Source organism: Neolamprologus brichardi, chromosome 10, assembly GCF_056152115.1.
Source record: "Neolamprologus brichardi isolate AB-2024 chromosome 10, ASM5615211v1, whole genome shotgun sequence".
NCBI classification, from domain to species: domain Eukaryota; kingdom Metazoa; phylum Chordata; class Actinopteri; order Cichliformes; family Cichlidae; genus Neolamprologus; species Neolamprologus brichardi.
Genome location: NC_142113.1, coordinates 34,822,018 through 34,849,205, shown reverse-complemented (window position 1 = coordinate 34,849,205; position 27,188 = coordinate 34,822,018). Strand labels below are relative to the sequence as shown.

General features: G+C 42.3%; 3 protein-coding genes across 11 annotated transcripts in view; 1 reads left to right on the top strand and 2 right to left on the bottom strand.

Moving 5' to 3' along the window:
- Window positions 1-433: 433 nt before the first annotated feature.
- Window positions 434-5,262, bottom strand: LOC102778211 (gap junction Cx32.2 protein-like). The gene is made up of 2 exons (XM_006808807.3): window positions 5,201-5,262; window positions 434-2,752 (listed from the first exon to the last, which is right to left on the bottom strand). Exon 2 carries the CDS (start codon window positions 2,741-2,743, stop codon window positions 1,874-1,876), a length of 870 nt encoding a protein of 289 aa, XP_006808870.1. The 5' UTR covers window positions 2,744-2,752; window positions 5,201-5,262; the 3' UTR covers window positions 434-1,873.
- A 13,986-nt stretch (window positions 5,263-19,248) lies between these two features.
- The window catches only part of LOC102778488 (platelet-derived growth factor receptor beta-like), a 31,437-nt gene continuing 23,497 nt past the window's right edge, over window positions 19,249-27,188 (top strand). For 3 of the 9 annotated variants that reach the window (XM_035915864.2, XM_006808809.3, XM_006808808.3), the window contains exons 1-5: window positions 19,259-19,387; window positions 19,740-19,883; window positions 23,274-23,339; window positions 23,413-23,507; window positions 23,600-23,795. In XM_035915864.2, the coding sequence (XP_035771757.1) occupies window positions 19,787-19,883; window positions 23,274-23,339; window positions 23,413-23,507; window positions 23,600-23,795 (454 nt within the window). In that variant the 5' untranslated portion in view covers window positions 19,259-19,387; window positions 19,740-19,786. Of the gene's footprint in view, window positions 19,388-19,739; window positions 19,884-21,951; window positions 22,019-22,734; window positions 22,838-23,273; window positions 23,340-23,412; window positions 23,508-23,599; window positions 23,796-27,188 lie in introns of those variants that run through there. The other 6 variants (XM_006808810.3, XM_035915866.2, XM_035915865.2 and 3 more) reach the window with 6 other exon arrangements.
- LOC148101050 (nesprin-2-like) lies at window positions 26,124-27,117 on the bottom strand. Its single transcript, XM_087847672.1, has 3 exons — window positions 27,061-27,117; window positions 26,369-26,551; window positions 26,124-26,291 (listed from the first exon to the last, which is right to left on the bottom strand). Exons 1-3 carry the CDS (start codon window positions 27,115-27,117, stop codon window positions 26,124-26,126), a joined length of 408 nt encoding a protein of 135 aa, XP_087703798.1.

The following is a 27,188-nucleotide window of genomic DNA, read 5'->3' as shown; positions in this document are numbered from 1 at the left end:
ATAAGTCAAAGGAAAAAGGAGAAAATAAGTAAAAGCAAAAGAATGTTTAACAAAAACTAAGAAATAATTTTTCAACTAAAAACACAAGTGGGAGGAGCTAACAAAAGTATAAAAAGCCAAGAGAGGCAAGCAGAAAACAGAGAGACAAAGACAAGACACACTGGGTCGGCCTGAAGAAGGCAAAATCATGCCGAAACGTCGCGAACGGCCCAGTGATACTAAATGTGCACTAAAACCCTAGATAAGGGCAATTTTTTGAACCAGGGCAGGGACACCACCACCCAGCCCCATCGATGGCCCGTGCATCTCAGGCTGCCAGCTTGCTGGTGGCCTGCTCTCTTACACAAAACCTAACCCCATAACCCTAACCCTAACCCTGCTCCTGCCCTCCTCGTGCAGGGAGGAGCTTCATTCCCCTTACCTAACCCTAACCCCTAACCCTAACCAAGTAGGAAAGTAAGATAAAGTCACGAAAAAAAACCAAGTAGGAAATAAGGAAAGGACATAAAAGGAAGGGGGTGCCATAAGGATAAATATAAACAAAGAACAAAGGACGGGATGTCAAAACAGTAGGGGGTGCCATGAAGAACAACAATAAAGAAAATAAGTGGAGAAATGAAGAAAAATAGACAAAGAGAAAGTCACGAAAAACAAACAGAGAAAGAAAAGTAAGAAACAAAGATAAAGAGACGAAAAACAAGAGAAAAAATAAGTATAGTAAGACAAGGAAGTCACAAAAAGAAAAACAGAAAGAAAAGCAAGTAAGAATTTTTGAGAAACACAAGTTGGAAACCCAAGAGTGGGAGGAGCCAAGAAAGAGTATAAAAGCCAAGAGAGGCACAGACAAGACAGAAGTCAAACAGACACAAGACAACACACATTGGGCCAGCCTGAAGAAGGCACAGATATGCCGAAACGTCGCGAGGGCCCAATGATGTAAAATGCGCATACACCCAAGATGGGTAATTTTTTGAAACAGGGCAGGGACATCACCACCCAGCCCCATTGATGGCCCGTGCACTTCAGGCTGCCAGCTTGCTGGCGGCCTGCTCATTTTCACAACCCTAACCCTAACCCCTAACCCTAACTCTCAAATTTGATTTCCCCCAACCACCTTTTACCCTTTCTGGGATGACCCTAGACCCCAAACTCAACCCTCTCTCTCTCTCTTTCCCTCTCTCCCTGTACTTCAGACTCAGGATGTGAAAGAGATCCGTTTTCCAGGGCAGCAAGTGCGGGACATGGGTCTTTGAGTCAGGAGCAAGGATGGCCCGTGCATTGGTGCCCAGTTGCCTTTGGCAACCAAGCCCCGATTTTCTTTCTTCCTAACCCATCAACATCACTCTATTCAAAAAGGCTTATAATATGGTACAATATTAAAAACATTTTATTTACACCAAAAAATATTTTACACAAAACAAATACAGTTAAAAGCGTTACATATTAAAACCAATAGATTTTACGGTGTTTAAATTGAAATATGCAGGGAATCTTAAAAAGAGTTTAAACAGATAGGGTTAATACAAGTTTGAAAAGCGGGAAGAGTATAAAGGGATGTGGAGTCAGCCAGGAACTTATTTCGAGTTGGAACTCTGAGGAGTGAACATCAGCAGCCTTGTGCAATTAAGCCACATTCTTTTTCCTTCTTTCAGGAATATAGGCTATCCTGCCCAGTGTCAAGTTTTTTATTAATGATTGTTAAATGTTTTTAAAGTGGATAAAAAAAAGACTGGTTTCTGAACAATGCATAACAGAAATAATTCATATTGCTAATCATCATACAAGGCTCTTATGTTTAAAGTTAGTTACAAAAAGTTCAATAAGAGCAGATTCTGTCAAATGATTATATATAAGTACTCAGAGATCCTTTCTGTCAGGTATCCTTCTCTTTAACGATGGAATCACTGTGGTTCTCATTAGCGCTGAGTCCCGTCTTAGCATGAGCTGGCAGAGTGAACAATGGAACTCCTCCATGTGGGCGATTTGTGTTTTGGCGAGCTCCACTGAATGGGTAGTACTGTGAACTGAGTTCATGCTGTTCACATAAAAACTGTTTCCTGTTATCTCTTCTCCTTGTACAGCACAAGTAAATGATCTCAATTATATTCAGGAGTACTGAAATGCCTGAAACTGCAAGCATAAAAAAGATAAAGATCGTTTTCTCTGTGGGACGGGAGACCATACACTGGGCACCAGCCATTTCGGCGCAAGGAGACATTTTACAGTGGAACTTTAAGTGAATGAATGGGGAACCAAAGATAAAAAACTGGCTCACACTAAATCCAACTTCCAGGAAGATCTTTAAAAAAAGCTGTGTCACATACGTGCAAAAGAGTGTCCCTTTTAACTTCACCTTTCCACGATCATCCGTATATTTACGTTTCTTTAATTTAGTTCCATCAACACCATCCTGCAGCTGTTCCATCATTTTTTTCTCTTTATGAATTATGTGTACAGCATATCCCAGAAAGACAAGGGTAGGAGTTGACACAAAGGTGATCTGCAGGACCCAGTAATGTACAAAGGATATTGGAAACTTCCAGTTGTAGCAAGCATGTTCACATCCTGGTTCCTGAGTGTCACAGTAGAACTCTGACACTTCATCTGCCCAAACATTGTCTGCAGCAGCACCTAGGACAAAGATCCGGAACAGAAAGAGGACGCTCATCCAGATCTTACCCACTATAGTTGAGTGAGATTGGACCTTGTGTAGCAGTGTCAGCAGGTAAGACCAGTCTCCCATGGCTGAAAACTAATTTGATATATGGAGGAAAAACACAGTTAGTACACTTAAATCACTATCCCACCCACCAGTCTGAGCCATGGTCTGACTATCCCTCATCACACTCACACACACTCTACTCAGACCAAACAATTTGCAATATGTTCTTCTAATTTGTTTATTTCTTTTTTCTAATAATAATGGTGTGCTGTGGTCGTTTTAAGCAAATATTTATTTTTTAGACAAAAAATATCTAATAAAGTTTAATTCAAAAAGAATAATCTGAATCAACTTACACAGGCTTACACAATGTCTAACTCAGCATGCTCAGCATGGGCCTGACTCTGAGAATCAGGTGCATCTTCACACAGCAGCCATTCTGGGTCTAAATGACAACACCTTAGACTTCAAAACCATGAGCTATGACTATAAACTACGACTCACAAAACTGAACAAAAACTTACAAACAGTGGTGCTGGAGAACTGGAACATGACTAACACACAGCATGGAGAAGGTAAGAGGATGAACAGACGTTAACGACGCGACACTGAGTAGGGGAAGACACAGACACTAAATACAAGAGGTGAACGGAGCGAAGAGGAAACAGCTAGGAGACACGCTGACGCTGATTACACTGACGAGACAGGGAGAGCACAAAGCTGAACGCACTGACATAGGACACAGACCTACAAAATAAAACAGGAAGCACACGACAGACAGCGACACAGACGCAGACTCATAAGCAGGCATACCGAATATAACACATAGAACTCAAACAATAATAATCATCATCAACAAAACACCAGACAAACAAAACGTTTATTCAAAAATAGACCAGAACTCAGAATGCTGGGTCAATACTCAGACCCAGAACCGTGACAACAGATTTTCTTACAAACACACAACCCCACAAAAACAGCTGTTTAAAAAGACATTTTGGTCAAAAAAAAGTTTTTTTCCTTAAAATGGCAACAGCACAGCATTATGAATTATTGTTCCATCATTTTAATTTCAGTCTTAACACCTATATTCATCACCCAATACTATTGGCATGTTATTAGTGATCATATTTTGTGGTCATATGATAATTGATTATTAACAAGTTATGAAATATCATAATTTTGTGATGTTCAGAAAAATTATGATCATCATAAACTTTTATTAGAGTGATCCCTCGTTTATCGCGGGACCTATGTTCCAAAAATGACCCGCAATGAAATCCACAAAGTAGCCAGCTTTTGTTTTTACAATTATTATATATGTTTTAAGGCTGTAAAACCCCTCACTACACACTTTATACACTTTTTTCAAACACGCATGAACATTTTAACACTTTTTTCTTTTGTTTAAAAACTCTCAAAGTTCAAACCTTCATACAACAATATGTCTAGTATTATAGAATGAAATCTAATATCAAACCCTGTTTTCAGGATCTGAACATGGGAATAGAGTTTCATCAACACTGATGTGTTTCTTGGAGAGAAAACCTACAAACATACAGTACAGAACTCCAGAGTCACACTGCTAGCGATCGAAGATTTATGTAAATTTGACAAGCTTAGTGCTTAGCTTGGTGTACAGCCGACCAGGACGCAGCACACAATGTGCTGTACAAAAAAAAAAAAAAAACATGCAAAATTGCACACAAAAATAATCCACGAAACAGCTAGGCGGGTGAACCGCGATATAGCGAGGGACCACTGTATTTACTTTGTGATTTCCTTGTCATAAATCACTTGTTTTCACATAAAGTTTTTGACATCATATAGTGTTGATGTTATTCCTGCTGTCTTACTGTATTTTTACTAAATTTTACTTTACTAATATTTTATTAATATCTGTTACTATCTAATGTGACTTGTTAATTTTATGTTTAAAAAAAGAGAGAAAAGAAATATATGAATATAATGCAAGCACTAGTCCAAACAAAAGTTTTGGGTACCGCTTCTCATCCAAGCATTAAAGGCTACTGTAGAGACCCTGTACTTTTTCAATTGAAATTATATAAGAAATGAATGTATTTCTTTAAATTACTCACGCTATTTCAATAAACTTTACTTCATAAGAACAGACTTTAAATTATTGTAGAAAGAAACCCAAGAAGTGGCACATTAGAAAACATTTGGTTACAGTTAGAAAAAGAAAACTCAGAATAAGACTCAGAGTGGGTCTGGTAGGTATTATGACGTGTTTGGATGATACAGAATTGAGACAGAAAAGAATCTTTTACTTTAATTTTTGATTAAGTTTAAAGTTTAACAGGTCCATTACCCAAAACTACAGCTTTGAAAACAGTGCATTAAATAGGCATGTAGCAAATCTCTGAATAGATCTGCGTCATCAAAAATGTGCAAAGATGTTAAACAGGAACTGAGACCTATTTGTCTTAAAGAAACTGAAAAGTTTAATTCAACATTATTTTACAGTAATGAACAGGTGATTTAAGTCAAGGATGTGGGAACAAAAAATGTACTCACCTATAATTCAGATATTAAGAGATCTCTGCCATGAGCTCATCCAAGAACCAGAGTGGAGGAAGATGACAATCAAAATTAACTGACCAGGAAGACACTCTACTTCCTGTTTGAGGCCTGTGGGTTTGGTCTGACTTAAGCAGACATGTACAAACTGCTGATCACAGCATCATCATGAATCTCATGACAAATTTCATCACCTCCCATTCAATCAGTTTCTATAAAGGAAGCGCTGACAATCATAAAACAACACCATTTTTCTATCAACTCACACTCTAAATCATAATTTCCCAATTTCCACATTGTAGATTTGGGGTATAGTTGGGTACTTGAAAAAGAAACATGCTTTGTTGGCACAAAAGAGACATCGAATCATGTGTCCTAAGTGAGATCTAATTGGGATGTCACTCGGTTTGCATTAAATTTTAAATCAGGTGTCCCACTCAAAACTCACTTACACTGTGAGTGTTAATATGTTTATGGTGTAGTAAAGTACAGTATGTCCCTATTAAATTAGCACCAACTAGCTCACTAACCCCACTAGTAGGAAAATGCTGAAATTCTTGCTTCCAATTCAACACATATGTCTGATTTTGCTAGTGAGTGTGGGTGGGCGCTTCTTACCAGGGAGTAATCTGATGATTCATCACCCTGAAGTCTGAAAAAATGTTTAAAGGAAGTGAAGCAATCTAACTCACCATAGAAGAAGTGACCCAAGGAGACAAATGATCCACTACCAAGAGAGGAGAAGGTATTAAAGCCAGACAACTCTATTTTCTACCACTGCGACCCAAGGAAGAAAAATACATGCACACAACATGCGGCAGGAGTAGCTAAAGCTATCCAAAGGGTCACTCATATTGTGAGGGGGCACCCGCTGAGAGTGTTAACCACACACAGCGTGGTGGCATATGTGAATTCACAGGCCTTTACTATGACCTAGTTGAGACTGCAGAGACTCAGCAGTGTCTTTGAAGCCCCAAATTTGATATTCACACATGAAGGAATCAATATGGCAGACCAAATGGGATCCGGAGAACCACATCTCTGCGCCCAGGTGGTCTGTAAGGAAGAAAAGACTAGACCAGACATTAAAGCAGAGCCATTGGAGGGGGCGGAGGACCTCTTCACAGATGGCTGCTGTTTTAGGGATGAGAAAGAGGGACTGAATGCAAGTTATGTAGTAGTGAGGGAAGAAAATGGGAGATGGGTGACTGAAAAAGAGGGAGTATTGTGGGCCCAGCAGTCTGCTCAGTGTGCTGAGCTTAAAGCTGTAATTGAGGCCCTGAAATTGGGGAAAGGGAAAAGAGTGAACATCTACACAAACTCAGCATATGTGTTTGGGGCTCCACATGTGGAACTGGGCCAGTGGAAATTGGCTGGATTTCGAACTTCAGCACAACAGCCGATCAAGCGTGAAAAGGAAATAAATGAGCTGGAAGAAGCTCTAAAAGGACCTTTGGAGGTGGCAATTATCAAATGCAAAGATCACGATGATTCAGACACATGGTTGGCGAGAGGAAACAGAATAGCCAATTAGGTGGCGAAGAAGGTGGCCGGATACACGGGAGTGAAACAGATGGTGAGTATGGGTATGGAGTATGAGGAGAATCCTGGATTGGAGAAGTAGGACATTATTACATAGCAGAAGGCCCCACTGGAATAGAAATCAGTATGGAGAGAAAGGGGGGTTAGAAAAGTGGAGGAAATATGGAGAGGACCCAACAGGAGACCAGTCCTTACGGCAGGTCTGGCAAAGAGGATTTTTAGAGAGGCTAATGGCCTAGGGCATGTGGGTGTGACCCAGATGGAGAGAAATCTCTGTCATTGGTGGCACCCATACTTGAAGGACATGGCGCAGGAGCATGTGAGGACTTGCCTGTTCTGTAGACAGTACAACTCCAAGGTAACAGTGAAGCCAGAGATGGGTAAGTTTCCCCTGTTCGTTGTAGTGAGAGTTGTGATGAAAGTGGAGCTGGTGGAAGGGATAATGGCTGGGCTACTAAGGGCGAGTAAAGTAATGGTTGAGGTGAGAATGGAGCTGGTCGTGAAGAAGATGACTGAGCTTCTGGCTGGGCAGCTGACTGAGCTTCTGGCTAGAATGGTGGTTGTGGTGGAAGAGGGGCTGGAACACTAACAGGCAGAGGGGCAGGCTCAATGAAAACGGTCTTAGAGAAATCAGCTCTCTGTTCAGAGTGAGCAGATGCAGACAAACAGCAGTCCTTAATCTTCTTAAAACCAGAGTTAACAGTCTCAGGAGCAGTGTTGGGTAAGTTACTTTGAAAAAGTAATTAATTATAGTTACTTCTTCAAAAGAATAACTGAGTTAGTAACTGAGTTTCAAGTTTCTAAAAGTAATTAATTACTTTAAAAGTAACTATTGCATTACTTTAAAAAAAGAAGTTTAACCCTCTGGGGTCCAAGGTATAATTGGCCATTTTTAACTACTTTTGATGTTTCCTCTACATTTCACTTTTAAAAACTATTTACTTTGCCTTGTTTGTTATAATCCTTTTCAGCACAACAACACGTGTCTGAATTTATGTTATGTTTTCATTTTGACTGTATTAACACAGTTGATCTAAAATCAGACAAAAAACATACAATCTGAGTAGGAAAAGTGATATTTTTACTGTAACAATCACAGACATGTTTATTGAATCATATTTCATAACTTTTAATGTAAATATAAATTGTTTGCAAAACCTGTGCAAATGATTTTAAAATTGACAAAGTTATTTGCAGCCATTTACCTTTTACCCTTTTTTATAACCATTTAAAACTATTTACAGAACAATCAGGTGTTCTGCATTCAATAAGATGCCACACAAATTATTTGTGCCACTCCAACAAAAAAAATGATTCTGTCCACTAAAAAGGAGAACATCAGAGCCTGATACCTGGAGACAGCAGTTACCTCATTGTTCTGACACACAACACAAAACTATCCACAACACTACACACCAACTACACAAGACAACACATTAATGGCACACAAGCTAAATGTCACAAATCTCTCACATCTCAAAACTCGCTCTCTCTTTTTCTGCTGTCTTTCCTACTTTATCTCTCTCTTTCACACACACACACACACAAACACCATCACTCCTAACTTCCCCCTCTTCCTAAACAGCAAAATGTCATGTTGCCATATCATTTTTTGATTGGTCGACATGGTGTATTTTTCCACCAACACAAAAGGGCTGATTTTTGTGTTGATTTTTTATTTTTTGGTCATAAGCGGAGTGTTTGCTAGCGCTGTCCTTAAACAGTAAACGTGATGAAGCTACTCAGGAAAAAACACCACGTATATATTGTTTATCATGACGCTGGTTTTACATGGCCTATCAACACAATTTTAAAAAATGGTATATATCACCTTGTTGCTTTGTCATCTTAAACTAACAAAACAGACCTGAAACCTGAAATCGGACATGCAGGGAGACTGGGGAAGATGACACAGGGAGGAAATGCAGGAAGACAACAAAGGCCGACCAGCAATGAGCAAGAGGAAACACAGGGCTTAAATACACAGTGGAGTAATCAGGGAATAGAAGACAGGAGGGAAACACAAGCTGGGAGAAATCAGGGCTAATGAGATTAGGGAATCAAAACTAGACCCATTCACATAAACATGACCTTCAAAGTAAAACAGGAAATACACGACAGGCACAGAGATCCAGATTACACACTGAACTTAACAGACAGACTCCCAAGCTAACACTATGATACCACAGACAAACAGAGGGAACAGAGAGAAGTGGTACCAGCGCGAGCAAAGAACAGAAGCCTAACAAGTAGCAAGTCATAACAAAAAAGTAAACACAAAACACTGAGTAGTCAGACTCAGAACCATGACAATTTCCTCATTAGACTGTAGATATTTTTATGGTATATGGTGATGAAAATATAAAAATTTTAAAAATGTTCCTTCACATTTTTCACATTCCCAAAATACAAAGAGGAAGGAATATGGTTATAGGAAAACTTGCTTATAGTTTAGAGCTGGAGCTTCTCATAATCACTCCCCTGAGGAGAGGGTTTTGCGAAGGATGTAGATGGGAAAGAAGAAGAAAGTATCTTTCCATCCAGTTGTTTGAGCCCGCATTTTTCCATGTAAGGCCTGCACAAATTACTCGGTAACAGCCTGTTTGAGAAGAGCCTCCAACTTCTTTCTTCTTTCATATTCATCCTCTGGCAAAATCAAACATCTACAACAGGCAGAAAAGCAAATAATTAAATCTCAACACTGTGCGTTTCGACAGTGTAGAAAAATAGTTTTCCTGAATGTGTTAAATTCAGATCTTTGCTTGAGTTTAAAAAGTGCCCCGAATTTCCTCTGTTTATCGTTCAGTCTCCTGGATTCAGATGTTAACCATTCCTCACCGTCAGTCCCATGACCGTGGTCGGGAGACCCAAGGGGAGATGCTTCCTCTAGGGCCAAAGTGTTGTCCTTCTTCGGGGTTAACGCCCTTCACTTTTGTGGAGTAGTGAGGCAGGCAGAAATCAGCTGAGACATCCGGGAATACTGAAGCGATGAGGCTTTAATACGGTACTGCACATTCCAATAGACACTGCATAGGCTTTAGCCTGTTAGAACGCTGCCCTCGGTCACACACACATCACATACACTCCTCACATGCCACCCAGCCACCGACAAGCCGGAAATTCCTGCAACACTACCCTCACTCTGCATGGCAATTAAACAATTATTACACTTCAACATTGCAATGCATAGAACTGGTATACAATTCCTATACAGCTCCACAAGAGATAAATGTGTTAGCCATTGCTGCATATAAGGTGAGGCATAGTATCCATTAGTGCACCTCAATGACAAAAAAGTTGGCTGAATTTGTCATGGTGCTGGGTCATTGACCCAGCGTTTTGTGTTTAATATGATTATTGTCTTCTGTTCTAGGTATTCTGATTTTGGTATTCTGTGTCCTCCCCTTGTGCCCTGTTCGTGCTCTGGTTTTCCTGTTTTATTTTGAAGGTCTGTGTCTGTCGTCATTGTGTTCAGCTTGTATCCTCCAGTCGTCTTTGTGTATTACGATCAGCTGTTCTTCCCTCCTGTGTGTGATTATCTGATTACCTTGTGTGTGTGTATATATAGTGGATGTTGGTCTGTGCTTGTTGTCGGCTCGTCTGCATTCCATGGTGTTCTGTTCCCTACTCTGCGGCTCTCTGCCCCTCACCCCGTTCGTATGATTTCAGGTTTGTTATTTAGTTTTCCCAGTTTAGCTTTCTTCAGTTATTTGTCATCCCTCATTGCCTGTTTTGCCACTCCGCCACTTTGTAAAAAAACGTCACTCGTATCATCAGTCACTGCCTGCATTTTGGGTCCTTTTTCCTTCAACACCACACGGCTCGCCTTGGCAGCCGTGACAGTACGAGCCGACCAAACATGGACCCAGCGGCATCCGCACTTTCCGAGGAGCTTCTGGAGGAACTAATTGAATCTGTTTTGAGGTTGGTTAACCTGTGGCTCGAACATGAGGGAGAGGGATTTCATGGCGCTGTGGAAGCCAGGCTACAGCAATTAATGGGACCCCCCCAACCTTACACACACAGCACAGACATCACATGGGGATACAGGTCGGAGAAAAAAAACACTGAAAAATACACTACAATGGGAAAGTACAAGAGGAAAAAAAGAGACCTCTACTCATGCTGGGCTCCTGGGCCGAAGGCGTTTGGAAAGGGAGGGGGGATGATTGTGTGAATATCAGTGTATGTGTATGTGTGTGCATGTCCAGAGTTCAGCTGAGACAGTGTCCTTCGCCCTGCCAGGCTAAGTAAACAGTCTTCCAGCCAACCCAGGTGGGCTTGCATGGAATGGGAAGGAACAGTCTAAACACAGTCGTTATCAGGGAGTTTTTGTTCGGCTCCAGCCTTGAGCCCACAGCTGGAGCCGAAGTGATAGCTGCATTATAATGGTGGTTTTTCTTTTATGCGAACAACTCATGAGAATTTCAAAGCTGTTGACACTGACACTGGTCTCTCAATCTCGCATTGGAGAGCCGCGAGCGTCTCTATGATGTTATCAAACGTGCGCTCCATAGTCTTGTCATTCTTGTGCTCAAAGAGCAGATTCTGAGACCTCACGACCGCAGTGAACTGCTCCAAGATGTGATCCAACTTTCGCTCAGAGGTATTATTCTGAGTGAACTTCTCCATGATGTAATCCAAAATACAGGGTGGGCCATTTATATGGATACACCGTAATAAAATGGGAATGGTTGGTGATATTAAAGTCCTGTTTGTGGCACATTAGTATATGTGAGGGGGCAAACTCCTCAAGATGGGTGGTGACCACGGTGGCCATTTAGAAGTCGGCCATCTTGGATACAACTTTTGTTTTTTCAATAGGAAGGGGGCCATGCGACACATCAAACTTATTGGTAATGTCACAAGAAAAACAATGGTGTGCTTGGTTTCAACTTAACTTTATTCTTTCATAGAGAGACAGACATTGGAGTAATAAAATTAATGTAAGCTTGCTACAGCTGTATGTATGAACATGTGTTTCTGTGCTCACAGTCCACTTCTCAAGAACATGTAGTTCATTTTTAGTCTACTTTAAACAAACCTCACAAAAGGCTGAAGTGGCTGGTTCAGTAGTCTGATTTCAATACAATATCTTTGGCCAGAGATTAATCTGGGATGTTGCTTCACTGCACTAATAGGTATTTTCCCCACACCTGAATAAAAAATACTGATAGTTACATATAACAGCTTCAGCTGATGCAGCCTGACTCAATCTGATTCTAAATGTTCAGCACACACAGAGACACAGAGGTACTGTTTAAAGTTTAGTGTTAACCTGAGTCACTGATCATTTACAGTATTACAGAGTCTGGCAGTCTTTGCATGATGTCCACGTCACTGTAAGTTTCTAGCTGACTCTCAGGTGTGACAGGTGTGCCAGCAGGAAAGAGTAATAATAACCTGCATCCTGAGGTTTGCCATGCAGGATTAAAGGAGCCAGGCTTTGTTCACACAGCTAGGATTGTATTTTACACTAACCCTGTCATGGTTGGACGGTCCTTCCCGGGGCGACCTGCCTGTGTGTATGTGTGTGTGTTTCTCTCTCTCCTCCTCTCCTACCCAGTGGCTGACACACCTGCACCTAATTTGCCGTCCAGATGGCAGTCGATGCTGGATTGTACTGGAAGCTTGGTAGTAAAGAGTGTTTGTTGACTTGTAGCTTAGCTTTAGCCGGCTAGCCTCCTCACCTGGTGTTTTTGCTCATTTGTAGGAGGAAAAGATACAGAGCTGGAGGTTGGAGAGAAGGAGCCCGTGGGGTTAAGCTATTGGAGGAGAACACACACTTGGATGTCACTTTGGGAACTCACCTGCGCACCACTGGGAGTTTGGAGAAGATCACCGTTGGACTTTGCACTTCACTTTGTGTTTTGAAACTGTTTTTGGGCACTGTAAATAAACGCACTGTGTACTTTGCATCCAGAGCTCCGCGACTGAGTCTGCATTTTTCCATTACCCGTGACAGACCCTGGGTCAGTATAAGTATCATACAGTTTAAACTAAGCACTGAAACTTGCACATATTTATTAGATGCATTGAAGCTAATCGAGATATTTACTGTCAATCTGTGGCTGCGATTAATCACTTTACTTGAAACTTTATTAGCTAGTAACTTCATCAGTCATGACAGAAGCTAATATTTCTGTCCTAGCATCGTTTAAACAGTAACAGCTTTACTACAATATAAGCTAACGTTTACACCGTAACTTTAAGATAGCACCATAAAGACGGTAAAACACGTAATAATATCTGCAAATGTATCTTAAAGCTGTTATATTAGCACTCGGTGTATTACTAACATAACCACATTAACATTATTGACACTCGCTGACTTTTAATAGTCATTCTATAAATGGTGATCCTCCATCTGGATGGATGATAACAACCTTCTGAACAATCTAGCAGGTGGAGATGGCCCATATCTATGGGACTGATTTCTGCTAATAACGCCCATTGTATGGACTGATAACATCCGAAGTGGGTGAATAAAGTCACCCAGTCGCTAGCTGTGCCATTACCCAGCATACACCACTCCCTCCATAAATGCAATAAACGATACAAAAGTAATAGCTGTATTTAATGTATCTGCTGGATCTGCTGTTTCTCAGGTAGTTGTTTACATTATATAATATAGTGTGTTCAGTATACGTCACTACAATGTGATTTCGGAAATATATAAATATACGGAAAACAGGCTCTTCCACGGCAATCTCTTGTCGTCAATAAATAACGTTTAGGGAGGTCTATAGTATTCAATAAGAGGACCCTGCACGTCAATTCTCGATGCAAGGGGGTTACCCTGCACGTCGATAAGTGAAGCAGAGGGAGCCTGACCATGTGTCACACATTTGACGAGTTGGGAGTGAGAACGTGTTGGATTATTGGTAATTTTTTCTCTAATGATTAGTCATTGGTCATTAAGTCATTGCTAGTTAACGTTAAAGGGGTGGTTGGCTCAACAGTACTCTGACGTTTTGTCAGCCTGGCTACAGTGCTGAAGAGAAACCTAGGGTGGTTCTTATTTTCTTCAATAAGTGATGAATAGTAAGATGTTCTGACTTTGCGGAGGGCTTTCTGAAAAAGCAACAAACTATTTCTCCAGGCTAAATGATGATCTTCTAAATTAGTGACATGCCATTTCCTCTCCAGCTTACAAGTTATCTGCTTTAGGCTACGTGTTTGAGAATTATACCACGGAGTCAGGTACTTCTGATTTGAGGTTTTTAGTTTTCACCGGAGCTACAGTATACAGAGTCGTATGTAGTGAGGAGGTAAAATTATTAACAAGATAATCAACCTCTGTTGGAGTAGCGTTCAGGTAGCTGCTCTGCTCTATGTTGGTACAGGGCATTGAAGATGCTAACAGTGGGTGGATTATATTCTTAAACTTAGTTACAGTGCTTTCAGAAAGACATCTCTTGTGATAAAATCTACTCCCCAGTGCTGCGTAATCAATTATTGTAAATGTAAATGTTATCAGGAATTGATCAGACAGGAGGGGGTTTTCAGGAAACACTGTTAAATGTTCAGTTTCTATGCCATATGTTAAAACAAGATCTAAAGTGTGATTAAAGTGGTGGGTGCGTTCTTTTACATTTTGAGAGAAGCCAATTGAGTCTAATAACAGATTAACTTAAATTAAATAACAATTTAACGTAAACCAGTGACACACTCCAAGGCCTGATCAACCCTGGCAGGGCCTCCTTGGATGAGGGTGTATAGTGATAATGGCCGAAACACCTCATGAATCCAAGGTCCTCTACTGATGATGTGCCCCAATTTAAAATGATGATCTAGATCGATTGCTAATCCCTAAACCTAACCAAGGAAGGAAAATGGCAGATTAGCCTGGGTAAAAGACCGAAAGTTGAGGCACACAACGATGCGTGCTGCTGGCAAAGTTTCTGGGCTGCCTGTCCTCATAACAGCAATCCCTCAAGAGTCTCTCCATCTAAAGCAATTTATTATCAGGTACTGTAACATCTAGTCCTTTTAACTGAATCAGAAGTTGATCCAGTGACCGCTGTGAAAGGGCAGCTGACAATCAGGGAAAGACCAGATGACAGCTTGGACAGACAGCTGACAGGAGGGAATAGACCCTAACGGGGTTGGTGTGGGTTAGCACCTCATACCAGCAGGACCCAGCGCTTTTTAGCGAACCTGGGTGCATCCATTGATGCTACAGAAATCTCAAAAGAGAAGATACCCCTAGGGCCTGCAAGATCAGGGGCGGAAAAAGACCCTTTCTGGACGGATTTAATGGCAACGAACCACGGAACGGTACCAACTATGAATAGATCAACCAGCTAATAATGGACCATCAATGATGGTAGGAAAGAAGCTGCAGAACTGCATTTGTGGCTGGTCAAAACTAGCTACTGACATGGTCCTTAAAATCCACCAAGGCAGGAAGAAGTGCCTCAGCGAGCTGAGAAAGGGGCCTGGCATTGACACATACTTTTTAAGAAGTCAAATCATTCGATTGAAGTCCAGACACAGGAGAATCCCCACAGTCCTCAGGATATCAGCACCCTTTTCGAAGTTCATTGTTGAGTCCCCCATAGTCTCCAGATCGGAACTCAGTCAAATCCAACCAGTAGCAGTTCCCAGTCTAGAGCTTAGCCAGCCACACTCAATATTAGATTCTAGCTCAGTGCCCGGCCATTTAATATTAGCCCCTAGCTTGGAGTTTAGCCACCAACAGCTAGGAACACATTTGTGTATAGATGTTAGCCAGCCACAATCAACACTGCGTTCCAACCCAGAGCTCATCCACAAACAGCCAACAGAATCTTCCAACACTGAGTCTAGCCAAACCACTACCAGCAAGGGAAAGGAAGATAGAAAGTAGGAAAGATCAGATCAGCGGGAAATTGATAGTGTCATGATGCTGAGTCTGTGACTCAGTGATTTTGTGTTTGGTGTATTTATTGTTATTATTTTCATTATTATGTATGAGCTGTTTTGGGATGGTTGGTGTTTTGGGGATTTTAGATACTGGGTTTCTGGGTTGTGCTCCCTCTGTTGGTCCCTGGTGTTAGTATTCCCCTGTCTCATCAGATCCACCTGTGTCTCCCACCTGTGTGTGATTTCCCAGTGTCCCTCTGTGTATTTGTAGTGTGTGTTTGCCTCTGTTCCTCGTCGGCTTGTCTGTGTTTCATGGTGTCCTGTTCCTCGTCGGCATCTCTGCCTCCCACCCCGTTCGTATGATCTCCGGTTTGTTATTTAGCTATCCCAGTTTAGGTTGTTCTGTAAATTCTCTTCCCTCACTGCCTGTTTTTGCCACTCCACCACCTGTAAATAAACCCTCACTCATATCATCATATCGGCTGTCTGCATTTTGGGTCCTCCTTTTCCTCCACACCACACGGCTCACCCCGCCAGCCGTGACAGATAGATTAGTGAAAGAGAGAAGACAACTGAGGAAACAATGGAGGAGGGCCTATGAGACATAAAGGGAGGGACTCATTGCCCTGCAGGAGGAAATAAAGCAACAACTTACAAAGCTCCAAAGAGCAGAACACCTCAGACGACAACGTAGGAAGAAAGAACGGACAAGGACCCTTTTCTACAGCAACCCATACAACTTTTGTTAAGAGTCTCTTTGTTGAAGAGAAGATTGGGTGCCTCAAAATGCCCATAAACGACCTGGAAAATCAACTGAGGAAAACTTACTCTGATGATTAGAGGCATGATCCAGTCACCATTCCGAGTGATATGCTGCCTATCCAGGCACCTGAACACCAAATGGACATAAGACCACTTACATGGAGTGAAGTGGAGAAGGTAGTGAAGCAGGCAAGAGCAGCATCGGCCCCAGGTCCTAATAGCATCTCATATAGGCTCTATAAAAACACCCCACAAGTCCTCAAATACCTGTGGAAGCTGATGAAGGTAGCGTGGCAGAAAGGAGTGATTCCAAAGGCTTGGCGGAGAGCAGGAGGTATTCTCATCCCTAAGGACAAGAACTCCTCATCCATCAGCCAGTTTCGTCAGGTCAGTCTGCTGAACGTAGAAGGAAAGATCTTCTTCAATGTCTTGGCCCAAAGGCTATCTACCTTCCTGCAAAGAAACAACTATGTTGACATCTCCAAAAGTTGATTCTGTTTATCTGGACGTAGCTTTTTGTGGGAGAAACGTTTCGTCACTCATCCAAGTGACTTCTTCAGTCTCAGCTAACTGCAGGTTTCCCCAAATCTTATAAACAGTGCATTTGCATAATGACTGAAACCAGCCCACTGAGGGAACAATGGCCTGGGAGGTCAGTTCCTTAATCATAATTATGCAAATTCTCATGACCATTGATCAACAACCACTGACCAAAACCTACTGATCAAAGACTACTCATCAATGGCCATGAGTACCATTCACAGAGAGTTGGGGAATGGCTGCAATCACAGCATTGTAAGATGGCGAAAGATGTACCCTTAGGCCCACTCCTCGATTCAGAGATGGTCTTTCCCTTTTTCACGTAAATGGCCTCCTTGACTCCGCGCTCAAACCAGCGTTCCTCCCTGTCCAGGATGTGAACATCCTCATCGTTGAAAGAGTGTCCACTGGCCTGTAGGTGTAAATAGACCGCAGAGTCCTGGCCTGACGAGGTGGCTCTTTTGTGTTGTGCCATCCGCTTCACCAGAGGTTGTTTGGTTTCCCCGATGTATAAATCCTGGCAATCCTCCTGCATTTAACAGCGTAAACTATGTTACTCTGTTTGTGTCGGGGACCCGATCCTTGGGGTGGACCAATTTTTGGCGCAGCGTGTTTTTGGGGTTTAAAAGCCACAGAGACCCAGTGTTTAGAAAAAATGCCTCTCAACTGCTCCGATACTCCTGACACGTATGGGATCACTACAGGTTTTCGCTTGGGCAGCGGTTGTCCTTCTCTTCTGGATCGGCTGGAGCTTTCTTTAGGTGCCTTTCCCGCTTTGACAAAAGTCCAGCTGGGATAACCACATTTACTCACGGCCTTCTTGATGTTCTTCTGCCTCCCTGGCTGCTGTGTCAGTGGGGATGGTGTTCGCTCTGTGTTGTAGCGTCCTGATGACGCCCAGTTTGTGCTCCAGTGGATGATGAGAGTCAAACCTTAGATACTGATCCGTATGTGTAGGTTTACGGTATATGTCAGCTTTTAGATGTCCCCCATTACTAATGGAAATCTCACAGTCTAAGAAGGCTAACCTGCCACTTTTCATATCCTCCCTGGTGAATTTGATGAGTCGGTCCACCGAGTTAATGTGATCCGTGAAACGTGGAACGTCCTGAGATTTGATTTTCACCTAGGTGTCATCCACATATCTGAACCAATGGCTTGGTGGTGTTCCAGGGTAGGATAGCAAAGCCCTCTTTTCCACTTCTTCCATGTACAAATTGGCCACGATGGGTGAAACTGGGGAGCCCATGGCACACCCATGTTTCTGCCTGTAGAACTGACCCTTGTATGTGAAGTAGGTGGAATGAAGACACAGTTCCAAAAGCAAACACACTTGTTGGATGCTGAGAGTGGTCCTGTTGCTGAGCTTGGTGTCATCCTGTAATCTCTTACGGACTACCTCCAACGCCTCTGTGACTGGGATGCAAGTGAAGAGAGATGTAACGTCGTACGAGACCATGGTTTCATCTGCCTCCATAATGACATCTCTCACCTTTTCAACAAAATCCAGGGTGTTCTGGATGTGGTGTTCAGAGCTGCCCACCAGCGCACCCTGTGCGTGCTGCCCTTCCTCTCCACGTTCCTCCTGTAGGAAAACAATAGAGGCAGCCGTTAAACACTGACCCACGCGGGCACACACACGATCTGCACTTCCTAAACACACACACTGACTTGGGAGTCTAACGTAATGATTCAGCTTCAACACTCTCCTAAATAGCTCCTCCGACGAGCCCTGATCAACAACAGGGGGTGTTGCAGGAGCTTCGGGTGTGGCCAGTCCGCCAGCAGAGCCACACTCACCAGGCCTGAAGTATCCCGTAGAAACACATACACACACCCGCAAACAGGGAGAAGAGGGACAGCAACACCAAATATAGATACAATACAAGACAAGTCCAAAACTGCTCAGGGACCCTGGGTCACTCAGACCCAGGACCCTGACAATTAAATTTGAATCAGTTTGAAGTTAAACCAACCCTGATTTATTACTGATCAGTCAGTAAGCTGACTCTCTCACATAGCACTCTGTTTAATAAAGTCTACTACAAAACACAAACACACACATACACATACTGACACACACACAGACATACACACAAAGCAGTAAGTCTGACTGTAAAACAGAAAACTGACTTTTTCTGTATGTGTGTTTCAGTATGTGTGTGTGTGTGTGTGTGTGTGTGTTGGACTCGGTTCATTTCCTGTCAAAGAAGGGGGGAGGGCAGAGAGACAGATTGAAAACAGATGCTCTTTCTCTCTCTCGCTCTCTCTCTCGCTCTCTCTCTCAATGTGCGTCTGTGTCTCTCACCCGTTTTCTTCCCTCAGTACTGCAGACTCTCTCTCTCTCCACTCTGGCCCTATGTCTCCCTCTCTCACTGTGAATCAGTCTGTTGGTTTCCATTCGTCGTTCGTCTGGAATGAACTGAAGAGAAGAAGAGGAGACACAAACAGTGAAAAGAAGAAGAAGAGAAGGAAAAGGAGCAGCTTCAGAAGGTTTGAACCAACTCTACTCTCTTTTCTTTCTCTGAATCCTGATTAGATTCCACACAGTATTGCTATGTACAAGTACTACATGTACTAGAAATACAGAAATACTGCTGTGAGTAAATACTGCAAGTAAATACTTTAACTACTCTAAGTAGTGCTCCGAGTAAAAGCTGTGAGTACATACTGTGAGTACTGTGAATAAGTACTCTGAGTACCGAGAGTAAAGATTGTGAGCACTGGGAGTACGTACTGCGAGTAAGTACTGTGTGCAATACTTTCACTGCATTGGTGCACAGAGCAATGGGTCAGGTGAATCTCAGCTGAGTATCGGCACCTGAATGTGGTATTCCTCCTGCAGTTTGTTGCTGAACAGATCGGTGATGGAGGGAAGCTTGTGCAGCAATCATGAGACTGAAGGCCAGTGAGGGGGCGGAACTTCCAGCGTGCAGGAGCTCCTCGCATCCTCTGCATCACCAAAGAAAAGTCAGAGTCCCCGCTGCGGGTACAAGTCTGTCTTTTTTTTCACATTTATAGCATGAAAATCAAACAAAGGAGCACCACACAGAGACAGGAAATACTGCCCACACATCCGTCCGTCCTGAGTGCTCATTGGCTGCCTGCAGCCTATCACACTTGTCACAGGTATCACAATGCTGCCACAGAGAGATTCACACCTACGACCAGTTCAGAACATCTGATTAACCTGTCGGCCTGGAGGTTACTGAGTGATTGTGGGCGATCGTGGCTCCATCCGAGTTGGGAGTTCGCCTTGTAATCAGAACGTTGCCGGTTCGAGCTCCGGCTTGGACAGTCTCGGTCGTTGTGTCCTTGGGCAAGACACTTCACCCGTTGCCTACTGGTGGTGGTCAGAGGGCCCGGTGGTGCCAGTGTCCGGCAGCCTCGCCTCTGTCAGTGCGTCCCAGGGCAGCTGTGGCTACAATGTACCTTGCCATCTCCAGTGTGTGAATGGGTGGATGACTGAATGTGTAAAGTGCTTTGGGGTCCTTAGGGACTATGTAAAGTGCTATACAAATACAGGCCATTTACCATTCTATAAAGGTATTTTACTGCCAGTGAAACTGGGGTTAAACTGACAGATTAAAATCAGATAAATAAAACTGGGCTCAGTAAGAGACGTTCCTCCTGAACTCTGACATCTCCTCACAGTGGGAGCTCTGATTGGGCAGCAGGTTCCTCTTCACGTCTCAGCGTCAGAACATCTTCAAAAACTGAGCAACCACAGAACCACAGCTGATCCTCCCTCTAATTAAACCTCACATCTTCAAACCTGTGTCTCATGCAGCTGACAATGACATACAAGCGTCGTCAAAGGAGCTTGCAAAGAAAAGCGTCTGGACTTCTTTAAGTTACTTGAAGACGTTTCACCTTCATCCGAGAAGCTTCTTCAGTTCTAAGGTCAAATGGTGGAGAGTCCCAGATATAAACCTAGTGGGAGTTTCCCCCCACAGAGGGACAAAAGGACCCCCTGATGATCCTCTAATCGCCTGAGCCAAGGTGTGGAACTGGATGAGAGGTGAAACGTCTTCAAGTAACTTAAAAAAGTCCAGACGCTTTTCTTTGCAAGCTCCTTTGACTACGATGACCTGGATGACTGAGAACCTTCACAGCCGCATACAAGCGTCATTTTATATGATGGATTATGCAGAAAAAAATAGAATTAAGCAGAAAGGCCTATTGCTTTATTATGTATTCAGGTTGTGTACCATGTTTTTAACAAGTAACTAAGTAATAAAGTAACTAATTACTTTTGAAAATAAATAATCAGTAAAGTAACTGGATTAATTTCTTGGAGAAGTAATCATTAATAGTAACTAATTATTATTTTCAAGTAACGTAACCAACACCATTGGCGATAGTGGTAAGGAAAAACTCCCTTTTAACAGTGAGAAACCTCTGACAGAACCAGGCTCAGGGAGAGCCTGCTGTGTGTCACCACAGAGTCAGAATATTCATGTGTTCTCTTCTTCATCATGAAGAAATGAAGTGACTAAGACGCTGAAGAGAGGCATATATGAGTGTAAACATATTTTGAACCTTCTCGTAGGATGTTTCCATTTGTAGGTTTGGTGTATTTGCTCAGTTTGCGTGTTTTTAACTGGTTTGGTGAACTAATTCTCATTTTTATTAGATTCACTGTTTTTATGAGTTTGAACTTGTTTCAAAACATTTTAAAAACACAGACTGAAGAATTATTGATGAAAGTCTAATCTATGAAAATCAACTTTTCAGATCCAACAGCCCTACCTGGCCACCCAGTTTGGTTCCTTACACATTTGGTGTTTGTAATACTTTAAGTGTCAGAAATATTCTGATCAAACTTATTGTGTGGTAATAACATCATACACGAGCATATATCCAGTTAGTTTTTCTGTGCATTATCTGAACTGTGGTTGGTTGTTGTTGGGCCTCACCTGCTTCTCTTTAGATTTCTATTTTTATGTTTGCCATGCTGATCATTCAAATGCATCAACTTGACCAACAATAAATCTCGTGGTTTGCAGTTTGATCAGTTTAATTGTGTTACAGTGTGTGTGTGCTGTGTGCTACAGGTCTGAGGTGACCGATCACAGCGTTAGTATGGAGCAGTGACAGGCAGGTGGCACACCTGTAGAGTAGGTGAGTGTGACAGGATATGAAATGATTACATGTAGAATATTCAGTGTTGATGAACAGGTGTATGACTACCTATCTGGAATACTACTTAAATAGATCACCATAGTCAGATTCGCTGTCTCCTACTTTGCCAATCGATGTCTTGTAGCTGCTCATATTTCTGATCAGAGCTGCTTAAAGGTGATTTTTACTGAGCACGAACTAGACAAAAATCCAAAAACACAGTTGGAAGAACGTTGGCCGATGAACATGTTGGTGATTCGATCTGAGATCAGCTTTTTGCTGCACAGTCAGTTTGAACCAAACACACACAGCAGTCACAACACACACACGGCAGGCTGGAAAAACAATGGTGTCATCTTTTAACTCAGCAGCTGTAAAAGAATGTCTTCTGTTGGTCAGTAACCTGATCACAAGATCAGTACTTCAAAGCAAATTTTACTCAAGCACACATTTGAGGCATTCCTCTCTCTTCAGCCTTCAGAGAGTTAATAAAAAGCCTTTTAAAACTTCCATTGGTGACATCACAAGAGAGACTGAAGCCACCAATCTGGACGCTCAAATTTGACACTCTGTGACAGTGGAGGTAGGGATGAAGAGGAAGACTCGGCAGCTGACTGGTGACATCACCTGCTGAGCATTAGTCAGGGCACAGAGCTTCAGAACTGTGATTGGCTAAACCCTGAGATGAGGCTTGCTCTCCTCTCTGCTGCCCACAGGAAATACCTCGCTGTTTATTTTCTTCTTCGGTGGTCAGCTGGCATTCCTCATTCTCTCTCCATCAACCAGGGCTCTGATTGGCTGAAGTCCCTAGGGATGGCTGTGAGTGGCTGCTTTGTGTGAAAACACATGCACACACACACAGGAATGTGTTCACGTCTGTTTGAAGCATCAAGCAACTGAATGCAGGGAATGAAAAAAGTCCAGACTGCTACAGTTTAAATAAACTTGTTAAACTTTAATGAAGCTTCTTAGACGCCTCCCTTCAAAGTAACTTCGTTGAGTTTATTATTTCTGCAGTCTCCAGCTGCCACTGACATGCAGTAAACACATCTCTCTGGAATATAGAGCAGTAATAGAAGACAATCATTACTACAGTATTTGTACACAGCCTGCAGCATCCAAAACTTATTACATTCAACTATTTGCATTTTTTAAAGCTTCCACCAAATATCAGAGCTTCACAGAAAGTCCATTTTGTGTTTTAATGATGTTAGACTTTTATTTTGAAATCTCTCCTCCACCTGTCACTGCTCAGGGTCGGCAGCCATGATGGCATCCATCAGGGGAACAGGAAATATCAGCCTGTTGGGGTTTCTCTTGGGTGAGTAATAACGTTAAAGCATCAGTAGGATTTTAGAGGTGACACCTGAATGTCTACCTGTCTCTGTGTGTAGGTGTATTCCTGGTTCATCCTGAAGGGGCGGTTTCTCTGGAGCTGCTGCCATCAGCCTCTGAAGTTCTGGTCCCCTCTAACTCCAATTACACAGTGGTCAGTAACACTTGTCTGTCTCTACACCTACCTGTCTCTGTCTTCAGATGTCTTCCAGTACCTCTCTCTCAGGGATCTTTTCTTCTCCTCAGGAGTGTTTGGGGTGGAGTGAGGTGAAGTGGCATTTTCCTCAGGACCCGCCAGTAGATGGGGTCCTCTTGGACAATCGAGGCTCCATGAGCATCCTGCATCTCTTTAACATCACATGGAGGAATTCTGGGAGATACACCTGTGAGGAGCCATCATCTGATCAGAGCAGAAATGTTGATGTCTTTGTACCTGGACAAGGTAACCATCTTCCAACGTGTGTTCCTCCTGTTGCTTGTGTCAGAAAAATAAAGGTGCCAACTGGGAAAAAAAGTGGTTCTTTAGCCTGATGCCATAGAAGAACCTTTTTTGGTGCCATAAAGAACCATTCAAAAAATGGTTCTTTAAAGAACCATTTCTTTCAGTGGTTCATTGAAGAACCTTTAAAGGTGCCCCAAAGAACCATCAAGAAATGGTTGTTTGGGGCACCTTTAATGGTTTTTCAAAGAACCATTTTAAAAAAGGTCCTTCAAATGGTTCTTTAAAAAAAGCATTTTAAAGAACCTTTTTAAATCTTTCAAAATAAAATGTATCATAAATTGAATTTGAGTAGGGTAAAATAAATACGACCTTCCTTTCATATCAAACATCCCTGAAAGAGTAGTTGTCAAACAGCTAACAGATCATCTGCAGAGGAATGGTTTATTTGAAGAGTTTCAGTCAGGTTTCAGAGCTCATCACAGCACAGAAACAGCTTTAGTGAAGGTTACAAATGATCTTCTTATGGCCTCTGACAGTGGACTCATCTCTGTGCTTGTATTGCTAGACCTCAGTGCAGCGTTCGATACTGTCGACCATAATATCCTATTAGAGCGATTAGAACATGCTGTAGGTATTACAGGTACTGTGCTGCAGTGGTTTGTATCATATCTATCTAATAGACTCCAGTTTGTCCATATAAATGGAGAGTCCTCTTCACACACTGAGGTTAATTATGGAGTTCCACAGGGTTCAGTGCTAGGACCAATTCTGTTTACATTATACATGCTTCCCTTAGGCAGCATCATTAGAAGACATAGCATACATTTACACTGCTATGCAGATGACACCCAGCTCTATCTGTCCATGAAGCCAGATAACACACACCAATGAGTTAAACTGCAGGAATGTCTTAAAGACATAAAGACCTGGATGGCCGCTAACTTTCTGCTTCTTAACTCAGATAAAACTGAGGTTATTGTACTCGGCGCTGAAAATCTTAGAAATATGGTATCTAACCAGATTCTTCCTCTGGATGGCATTACCTTGGCCTCCAGTAACACTGTGAGGAACCTTGGAGTCATTTTTGACCAGGACATGTCCTTCAACGCACATATTAAACAAATATGTAAGACTGCTTTCTTCCATTTGTGCAACATCTCTAAAGTTAGAAATATCGTGTCTCAGAGTGACGCTGAAAAACTAGTTCATGCATTTGTTACTTCCAGGCTGGACGACTGTAATTCATTATTATCAGGATGTCAAAAAAACTCGCTGAAAAGCCTTCAGTTAATCCAAAATGCTGCAGCAAGAGTCCTGACAGGGACTAGAAAGAGAGAGCAGATTTCTCCTGTTTTGGCTTCCTGTTAAACCCAGAATTCAAAATCCTGCTCCTCACATACAAGGTCTTAAATAATCAGGCCCCATCTTATCTTAATGACCTTGTAGTACCATATCACCCTATCTCAGCACTTCGCTCTCGCTCTGCAGGCCTACTTGCTGCAATAGACGTAGGCTGCCGGGGATTCCCATGATGCATTGAGTTTTTCCTTTCCAGTCACCTTTCTCACTCACTATGTGTTAACAGACCTCTCTGCATTGAATCATATCTGTTATTAACCTCTGTCTCTCTTCCACAGCATGTCTTTATCCTGTCTTCCTTCTCTCACCCCAACCAATCACAGCAGATGGCCCCGCCCCTCCCTGAGCCTGGTTCTGCCGGAGGTTTCTTCCTGTTAAAAGGGAGTGTTTCCTTCCCACTGTCGCCAAAGTGCTGCTCATAGGGGGTCATATGATTGCTGGGTTTTTCTCTGTATTTATGAAGCGCCTTGAGGTGACTTTTTTTTGTGATTTGGCGCTATATAAATAAAATTGAATTGAATTGAGCATAGACATATATTAATGGTTTGTTGCCATTTCGCAGTATACCAAAAGACAAAAAGGCCTTTTAACCCTCAGTACAACATCACTACTAATACATGTCACATATTAGTTATTTAAACAGGAATGATTAAATATATTTGCCATACTATAAATAAATATATATAAATACTACATCTATAGATAACAACAACAATTAATACATGTATTGTTTAATTAATAAAACATCAGAAAGTGATAAAAACACATTAGAAATAGCAATAGCTTCATAACAGACCAATAAATCAAGGCATTTTCATCAGCAGATGTTTGCATGTTCAGTAAAAGTATTTCAACAACAAGTTTTTGATTAAAATGATCAATGAACTTCAGCGTTATGTAAGTTTCATGTTGGACTCATGGTCCTTTCTTAGTCCAGTTTAGGATAATGTCTCTGACGTATGTATCATATCAAATATATGTCATATCAAAACAAGCCCACACCTGCAGTGGTTTCAGTTTTTCACAGGTGTTTCCTGTCAGCTGGTCAACCTCACTCAGGGGGACATCCATATTAGCCAACCAAATGACACGCTCCTCCCTTTGTGCTTCAAACTCCTCCCACTCTGAGACAAGGAGCTGAGAGAGAGAGAAAAGAGTCAATTATAAAGAAGAGAGAAAAGTGAAACCCTCCTCAGTAGGTCTGACTCACATACCTGCAGTCGACCTGCGATGGACTCCAGTTTGGCGTTCACTTCATCCCAGTGGCGGCCACACTCCCTCGCCAATGCCAGCAGCCGAGTCTGCAGGGTGCCCTGGAAGAGCCGAGTTAATGTTTGACTCCTCCTGGCCAGGCTCTCCAGCTGGATGAGCCGAGGTCTCCCCTCACGCCGCTGCCTCTGAACACACAAACACAAATTGCATTTTTGCTATTCTTTTCTAAATCCAGGCTTGATCACGTGGAGGTATTTGGAAAACTGTTTTGGCCAGCGGACAACTGTTGTCTTGCAGAAAGTCAAATCTGTTTTCAAGGCACAACTTGGATCTGCTGTACAAATCTTATGGATACACACTAAATGAAACAGTACTGTGCACGACTCCAGATTCTGATCCCTCATCCTAACAGGGTTCCAAATGGCTCACAAAAACCCACATAGCAAATGCTGAGGCTTCAAAATACAAAGTCCATAAACCAATGACTGACATGGAATTTATCATAAGGGTGATAAATATACAGATTGGAGTCTGTCTTAGAGATGTGATGTTCATTTACCTGCACATGCACTATACGTGCCTGCTCCGTGGTTTTCCACAATGCTTTGCACATCACTATTTAATACAGGAAGTAGGTAAACTAAAACAGGTCATCTTTCTTTGTGAGAGGACCATATTAATAATGAAAGCAAACCTCAATGACATCATAGAGATCACTAAATATGCTCCTGCTGCTTTTCTTCCTCCTCATCCTAAGCTTCCTTCTCCTTGTCCTGGACTTCCATCCAATTGTAATTCAACCTAATTTTGTTTGTCTCCCTC